The following is a 7968-nucleotide window of genomic DNA, read 5'->3' as shown; positions in this document are numbered from 1 at the left end:
TATGGAAACGATCTGGTCTGATTTCCATCTTGGGGCAATCTATGCAGATCTGTGATGGGCAGTCTGTAGGTTGGCAATAATGTAAACAGAAAAATGAGGTATGAGACAGGGTACGTTGGCATTCACTTATTCAGAAATATTTTTTTAAGGATTTTCTTTTTTTTTTTAAGAATTATTTATTTATACAAGAGCTGGGGTACAGGCCAGAGGCACGTGAGAATAAGAGGATTCATCAGACAGAGCAGGGAGCAGAACAGGCACCAGGCGAGACAGGAGAGGTCTGCCATACCATGTGGGGATCTCCCTGGCCTGCCAGGAATCGAACCTGCGCTGAAAAGGCTGCGGACACCTTCACAACCCACTGTGCCACCGGAGAAGCCCCCTTATTCAGATATATTCACTGGGTACTTCCTATAAGCCAGATGCTAGCATACATTGTGAATGGTAAAAAGTTACAAATCTATGAAAGTTGGATTCAGGAAAGAGAAGCTAGTGGCCTGTATAAGAGCAGTGAAATGAATTTGGGTAGAGATTTCCGAAATATTTAAGAGTTAGAAACAAAAAAATGTAGCAATGAGGATGAAAGATATAATTAAGGATGCTGACTATTCTGGCCAGGTGAACGGTGGTTTCCCTCACAAACAGGAAACAGAGAAGGGAAAAAAAGGCTAGAGAGACAAACTCTGTTTCAGTCATGTTAGGATCTGGCTTAAAGTTCCTAATAGGCTGTCAGCTCCATGAGGGAAGAATCTTTTCTGCTTTTCTCACCACTGTATCACCAATAGGCACAGTACTAGGTACAGAGTTGTATTCCGTAAATATCTGTTAAACAAATGAATGAGATATACATTTTGTAATAAAAACAAACAATAATTGAACCCACGGGAATGCTTAATATCAGCTAGGCAATGCACAAAGTAAAGAGGATTTTAGAAAGAATGCCAACAAACACCAAAGCTAACATGAATAAGACTCCAGAGTGGTCTGGTAAATAAGAGGAAAACCAAGGGAATCTCCTGGAAAACATCTAAGACTAAAAGAAAGTTACAATAGAAAACATTAAATGTAGGGTCAACTTCTCAACTGTTTCTCAAAATTTCAAAGAGGAAAAATCATCCATGATATCATTTTTGCCATAATTTCAAATAAAAAATTTAACCAGTTTTAATTCAGCTTTATGGATCTCAATGTTATATGTATGTGTGCATAAGTCTAGGGATGAGTATAAAGATGATCTATATTCTTTTAATTTTTCTGTCTCTTTAAAGTTTTCCTAACAAATAAAATTGTGGGGAAAAAAAGGTGGGTTGTTGTTTTTGGGTTTTTTTTTTTTGTTTTTTTGTTTTGTTTTGTTTTTTTAAATAACTCAGCCACTAGTTAACAGAACAAAAGAATACATATTTGGCTAGATTTTAATATCAGCTGTCCTGTGAACCAAAGATTCTGTATGATGTCAGTATGCAGTAAAAGGGAAACTAAAAAGTCCAAGAAATCAGAAAAAAAATTAAGCACAGAATTGGCTCAATAACCAATGTCACATACAGTAGTCTAGTGAGTAGTCCTTATTCTACCAACCTTTCCTGTGATTAGTGATACTTTATCTAGTTAGGTACCTTAACTATTTTGATATGGTCTTTTGTAATTTTACTTAAGTAAAAATGTTTCTATACGTCTACAAAATACAGGAAAAATATCATTACAGCAAGGACACATGATACTATCTCATATCTACTTTCAGAAATCTTGAGGTAAAAGGAAAAAGCGAAACAATGGTTACTAACTAGTGTTTCAAAAGACAACAATTCCAGCACCACCACCACCACAATACACACACACACACACAAAACAAACATTGTTTTTCTCAGAAGTGTCTGGAAGTAGGGACTGACTAAGGGCAGGGACATATCTAGTCTGAGTAGGGCAGTGTGAGGCTTATTCAAATAGTTCAGTAAGAAAAAACAATGGCAACTTTTTAAGTATGAAAATACCTTTTAGGGGCCTCCCTGGTGGCGCAAGGGGTTAAGACGTAACCCATGAAGCCAGCAGCAGCTGCTGCAGCACCAGTTGATCCCCAGACAGGGAGCAACCCACATGGCGCAGCAGACTTCTCCTGGCTCGCCTGCTGCTCCCCTCAGCAGTGTATTTCAGTCAGTCTGCCTGTTCTGCTCCCCACTCTGTCTCTGGTGAATCCTCTGACCCCCCCCCCCCACACCTCTGGCCTGTGCTCTGGCTCTTGTATGCATAAATAAATGAATTTTTTAAAAATTAAAAAAAAAAATACTTTTTAAAATATAAAGTGTGTCTTTAAAGATACTGGCATTATGTGCAAAATAATTTAGGTAATACAGAAATCAATGAAGCACTGAAATATATTTTGAGACTTCTAAAACTTGGGTTTGACTAAAGAAATAACATTCCAAAAATTGCCAACTCTTGTTCTAACTGAACCATTAGAGAAATTAAGTCAGCACCTGAGTCAATTCTTTTTTTTTTATTTATTTGTGCATACAAGAACTGGGGTACAGGCCAGCGGTGCTGGGGTGAGAGGAATTACTCATTTAAATAGCACTGTACCAAGGGCACCAAGTAACTATGTGGAAGCAAAAGTGAAATTTCCCTTTTTTAACTTCCTAGTCCTTAATAGCCACCAACAACACATCTCAGAGATAAATATGAAAAATTGCTCTTCATTCCTATCACTTGATAAAGTCACAAATCTCAGTGAAGATTTCAAATTTTCCTTTTTAAATATTTATTAGAGATGAATTTAACTATACTTGTAAATTGTTTTGCAAACATATCAACTTCCTCAAGAATTTTGATGAAAATATTCTTATGAGTGAATGAAAACTACACCATTCATAAAACACTGACTATCAATGTTTCTTTTCTTTTTTTCTTTTTTTTAAGATTTATTTATTTATTTATGCAAGCACTGGGTACAGTCAGAAGCACGGGAGGGTAAGAGAATTCACCAGAGCCAGAGCAGGGAACAGAACAGGCAGACTGACGAAATACATTGCTGAAGGCAGCAGCGGGCAAGGCAGTAGAGGTCTTGTCGCACATGTGGGACCCTCGCCGGAGGCCGGGGATCAAACCAGTGCTTCAGAGGCTGTGGGCAGCCCAGCGTTCAACCGCTGCGCCACCAGGGGAGGCCCCAATGTTTCTTTTCTTGCCAGTGAATCTTATCACCCCAGTTTCATATACTTCCAAGGAGAGCAACTTGATGAAAATCTTCTTATAAAACAGCAATTTGGGTGAAAATTCTTAGCAGTATCTCTCACTTCTGAATTAAATCACCCCAATTTTTTTTAAGCAAAAAGTCACTTAAAAAGCAATCATAAAATCACATAATTACAACATCTTCTTCCCAGCAAAGATATTCTCTTCAGGGCCTCCCTGGTGGCGCAGGCGGTTGAGCGCCATGCTGTGAAGCTGTCCACAGCCTCTGCAGCGCCGGTTCCATCCTAGGCTGCCGGCGAGGGTCCCACATGGCGCCGCGGACCTCTCCTGTCTCGCCTGCTGCTCCCCTCAGCAGTGTATTTAGTCAGTCTGCCTGTTCTGTTCCCCACTCTGTCTCTGGTGAATCCTGTTACCCTCCCGCACATCTGGCCAGGATGCGCCTGGATGTACCCTGTTCTTGTATAAAATAAATAAATAAATCTTTAAAAAAAAAAAAAAGATATTCTCTTCAGCCCCTATACGATTCTATAATACAAGAACGGAAGGAAGAATAGAAGAAATTTCTAGGGAAAAGGTTCTTTAATTTGCCTATTTGTCAGGGAAGTTTTCTTTCTTTTTTAACCACTCAAAGCAAATCATACCTATTTTAAAAGAATCACACTTTTCCCAAACAAAAATACAAAAACATAAAAATATAAAAATCATTAATATATTCTTCCCCAGAACACTTCTTTCCAGATCATTTTTTAATACAGATTTTTGTTTTGAAAAATCACTGATTTACAAATAAATTAATCAGGTTCACAGGGCTAACTCTGCATAGACTTAACAGGAAAGGTCTCACTGAAATTGTGAGATTTTAGCTGAGCCAAAAGTGAGCAGCTAGACATGATAGAGCTCTAAGGGAAAAGCATTCTAGGCCAAGGGAATAGCATGGGCAAAGGCATCAGATGGTACTCTGTTAAGGAATGGAAAGCTGTAAGGCTGGACCAGGGAGTTCAAAAGGGAAAGTGGTAAAGCAATAAAAATGATACATTTCTTTTTGTTTAAGATTTATTTATTTTTTATTTTATGCATACAAGAGCTGGGGCACAGGCCAGAGATGCCGGGGTGGTGGGGGGGGGGTTGAGAGGAATCACCAGAGACAGAGTGTGGAGGAGAACAGGCAGACTGACGGAAATATGCTGCTGAAGGGAGCAGCAGGTGAGACAGGAGAGGTCTGCTTCGCCATGTGGGTTGTTCCCTGGCGGGCCGGGTATTGATTTCGTGCTGCAGTGGCTGCAGATAGACTCATAACGAGGTTCTCAACCCCTTGTGCCACCAGGGAGGCCCCCCCAAAATGATCCCTTTCTTGATTAGCATTTGAAACTGATCACAAATCCATCTCAAGTCACTCCTTTGTTACATTGTTTTTATTTTTTTTTTTTTTTAGATTTTTTTTTTTTTTTTTTTTTTTATACAAGCACTGGGTACAGTCAGAAGTGCGGGAGGGTGAGAGAATTCACCAGAGCCAGAGTGGGGAGCAGAGCAGGCAGAAGGACCGAAGTACACTGCTGAGGGGAGCAGCGGGCGGCAGGAGAGGTCAGCGCGCCATGTGGGACCCTCCTCCGGTGGCCGGGGAGCAGCCGGGGATTGAACCGGCACTGCAGAGGCTGCGGGCAGCTTTGCAACCCAGCACTCAACCACTGCGCCACCAGGGAGGCCCTGTTACATTGTTTTTAGACTCACTAAAACAGACTGCACACAAAAGAATCAAATAAAAACAAAGAAAGGCATAAGATAGTCAAATTCTTTGTAATTTATACTTTTTCAAATGTCTGAGTTCTTTAGATTGAAACCTTTATAATATCATTATAGTAAAAATTAAACTTTTGACTCCTGCCTGAGAATTCCTGCAACCAAGAGATTATAACACTTCACCTCCTAAAAACATTCTCACCATTTACGTACCCTCCTAAATTTCCACAAAGGTGCTCAGAATTTACTTTACACCCTGCTGATGGACAATTTCCATGTTTTTTCTGTAAATACCCTGAGGCACTTTTGCTATATAATAGCAGAAGCTGATTCTCAGTATTAAAGTTCACACGCAAAGCACTCATGGAAACTTAAACACAGAATTCACTCTACATACTGGCTTAAGACAGACTGAATTTCTAGGTACTGGGTAAACCTGAGTTATTATCTTACATGAAGACTGACAAGGTGGTTTTATGTTTGTGGTCTGCGAGCTGGCTCATCTAGCATTTCATCCATGTTCTCTATTCTCAAGTCGTGACATTTTGCCTAAAGGTTTCAATACGAATAACTTCCACACATACCTGAAAAAGTATAAATTACAAAGAAAATCTTTGGGTAACCTATTTTCAAAGTTGTTTACTTACATTAATATACAATCCAGAGTCTAGCTTTATTTTTGATTCTGCAACCTGTGGCAGGCAGTTTCTTTGCACATGTGACCCTGGCACTTTGCCCATGTTTACATGGACTGACAAGAGTTTAAGGCTAAAGGAAGCATTTCTTTTTTACCTGAGGGAGTAGATACTACTGGCCCTGTTCCTCACCTATGTGTTTATGTGGTTAATTCCCCAGTCTCTACCATACAGAGCCACACACTGGTAAGGATCTATCAGTATGAAGACATGGCATGCCTCCTCAGATGTAGAACTTGACCTCTGTTCTAAGACAGTGCTAATAAACTAGTGAACCCATCCTCAGAATTTTTTCAATTTCTCCTTCACTATATACTTGCAAAAACTCAAAGTCCATTTTGTTTGGCAAATAAATTCAATGCCACCTTTTGAAACAAATGGCTCGTAAAATCAGAACTGACAATCATCACTACACTGAGTTTAAAAAAGAAAAAGAGCTATCTGACTTGGCTCAAAGCAAAACGTTTAAATAGTGATACTATTCAATGCCAGGGAATGAGCTGCTAAACAAATCTTACATCCTAACATCTTTCAAGTATTTAGGAAAAATAACATGTTTTTCCTTCATTAGTTATTTAGCTTCCTCCAGTCGTCATTTCTCTAGCCAGGTATGCTAAATGCTGGGGAAAGAAAGGTGAACAGGAAACTTCCCCTGGATTAGGTAAATTCCGCAGAAATAATGCCATTGCAGTCTGAAAGCTATAATCCCCGACTGTCTCAAGAAGTGGAAGGAAGACCTATCACACTCTAGAGCTTCAAGAGGTTCACAAACTTGAGGCGAGGGCAGCGAGGTCACCGCTGAGGTGCTAGAGTTAACAGTTGGTCCAGTGCATCCATAAAACTTGGACTGGAGAAGGGTTTTGCTAACAGTCACCCACACCTCTCATCAACCCTGCCCCCCCCCCAGTCCTCTTTATAAATAGAGGGCTTTTAAAGGGAACTGTCCAAGGTTGCCACCTGATAGGGAGGAATGCTTTGGTGTGAGACACCAGAAAAATTAAATTGTTTACTCTCTCTATTTACCGAGTATTGCTAGACTAAGCGTTGACAAAGTGTCAACCAAAGCACATAAAACAGAAAATACAATCTCTTTCTCAAACAGGGTTAAAACGTCGAGAAGAAACTGGCCGAAAGAGGGAGATCTCCAACTTCCCAAAGCAGCAAACCCCCCAGGAAAGGTACTGGACCCAGCGGAAGTTACGGATCCAGGACCCAAGTGTTTAGATGCGCCTTCCCCCGCCCCCTCCCGCCACGGTAAAAGTTTGAGCCGCCTTCTGACTACCCTACGGTGGTCGGAAACTTCCCTAAACAGGAGGCCACCAGACACATTACAAACCACAGCCCTCGGCCAGCGCCAGGTGCCCTCGGGCCAGGCCGTGGCTTTCTCCCCGAGCCGCGCCTCTCCCGGGTCGCTCCCCTCGCCCCGACACTCGCAAGCCTCCCGCCGCTTCCAACGCCCGCCGGGAGTCCTGGCTGGGGCCAGGCTGGGTCGGGGGGCCTCGGCGCCAGGCTCGCCCCCGGGAGGCCCGGCGCGCCCCCCTCCCGGGCCCCGCGGCGACCCCCGCGCCCTCGGGCCCGGCCCCCGCCCTCCCCGCGGCCCTCACCTCCTCGGCGTGCTTGCGCAGCGCCTTCTCCCGCTCGTACTGGGTGATGAGCTGCTCGTTGTCGTCCCGCAGCAGCTCCAGCTCCACCTGGTGCTCCTGGTCCTGCGCGAACACCGAGTCCAGGTTCTCCAGCACGGCCACCACCAGTGGCATCAGCTCCTTGACCACCTCCTCGTCGTAGCGCCCGATGAGCCGCTCGAACTCGCGGTAGATGGAGCCGGCCAGGCCAGACACCCGCTCCGACATCACGGCCCCGGAGCCGCCGGGCTCCTCCTGGTACACCACTCCGTCCTCCAGCTCCATGGTGGCGGGCGGGCGGGCGGCCCGGCGCGTCGCCGGCCGAGGGGGTGGCACGGGCCCGCACGGGACGGGCCCGGCTGGGGCTAGGGCTGGGGCTGGGGCTGGGCCCGGCGGGGTGGGGGGCCGGGGCCGGCGGAGGGGAGGGGTGGGTTGAGCGCACTCGGCCCAACCGCCGCTGCACCAACTGCCGGAGCGGCCCGGCCGCGCGCGCCACACGTCACCCGTGGGGCGGGACCCACGCCGCGTCGGCCCGATGGGCGGGGCCCCGCGGGAGGCCAGGCGCGGCCGGGGGCGGGGCCAAACGTCACCGTGCGCCGGTGGAGGCGGGGCGATGGCGTCAACACTGGGCGCCGCGCGACAGTGCGTCCACCAATGGCAAGACTGCTGGAGGAGGGTGGTGTGAACTGTCAGCACCAGGAGGAGTTTGCAGGGCGGGTCCCAAAGGAAAG

At 45.0% G+C, this 7968-nt stretch overlaps 1 protein-coding gene across 1 annotated transcript in view; it reads right to left on the bottom strand.

Annotated features, from left to right (window-relative positions):
- The window catches only part of SPAG9 (sperm associated antigen 9), a gene marked incomplete at both ends in the record, with an annotated part of 115738 nt that extends 108216 nt beyond the window's left edge, over positions 1–7522 (bottom strand). Inside the window, one exon of the mRNA XM_084236191.1 lies at positions 7220–7522. Within this exon, the coding sequence (XP_084092317.1) occupies positions 7220–7522 (303 nt within the window). The remainder of the gene's footprint in view (positions 1–7219) is intronic.
- Positions 7523–7968: the final 446 nt, after the last annotated feature.

This window comes from Talpa europaea (genome assembly GCF_964194135.1).
Source record: "Talpa europaea genome assembly, chromosome: 7".
NCBI classification, from domain to species: domain Eukaryota; kingdom Metazoa; phylum Chordata; class Mammalia; order Eulipotyphla; family Talpidae; genus Talpa; species Talpa europaea.
Note: the sequence above shows the minus strand (reverse complement) of the source record. Positions and strands in the feature narration are given on the sequence as shown.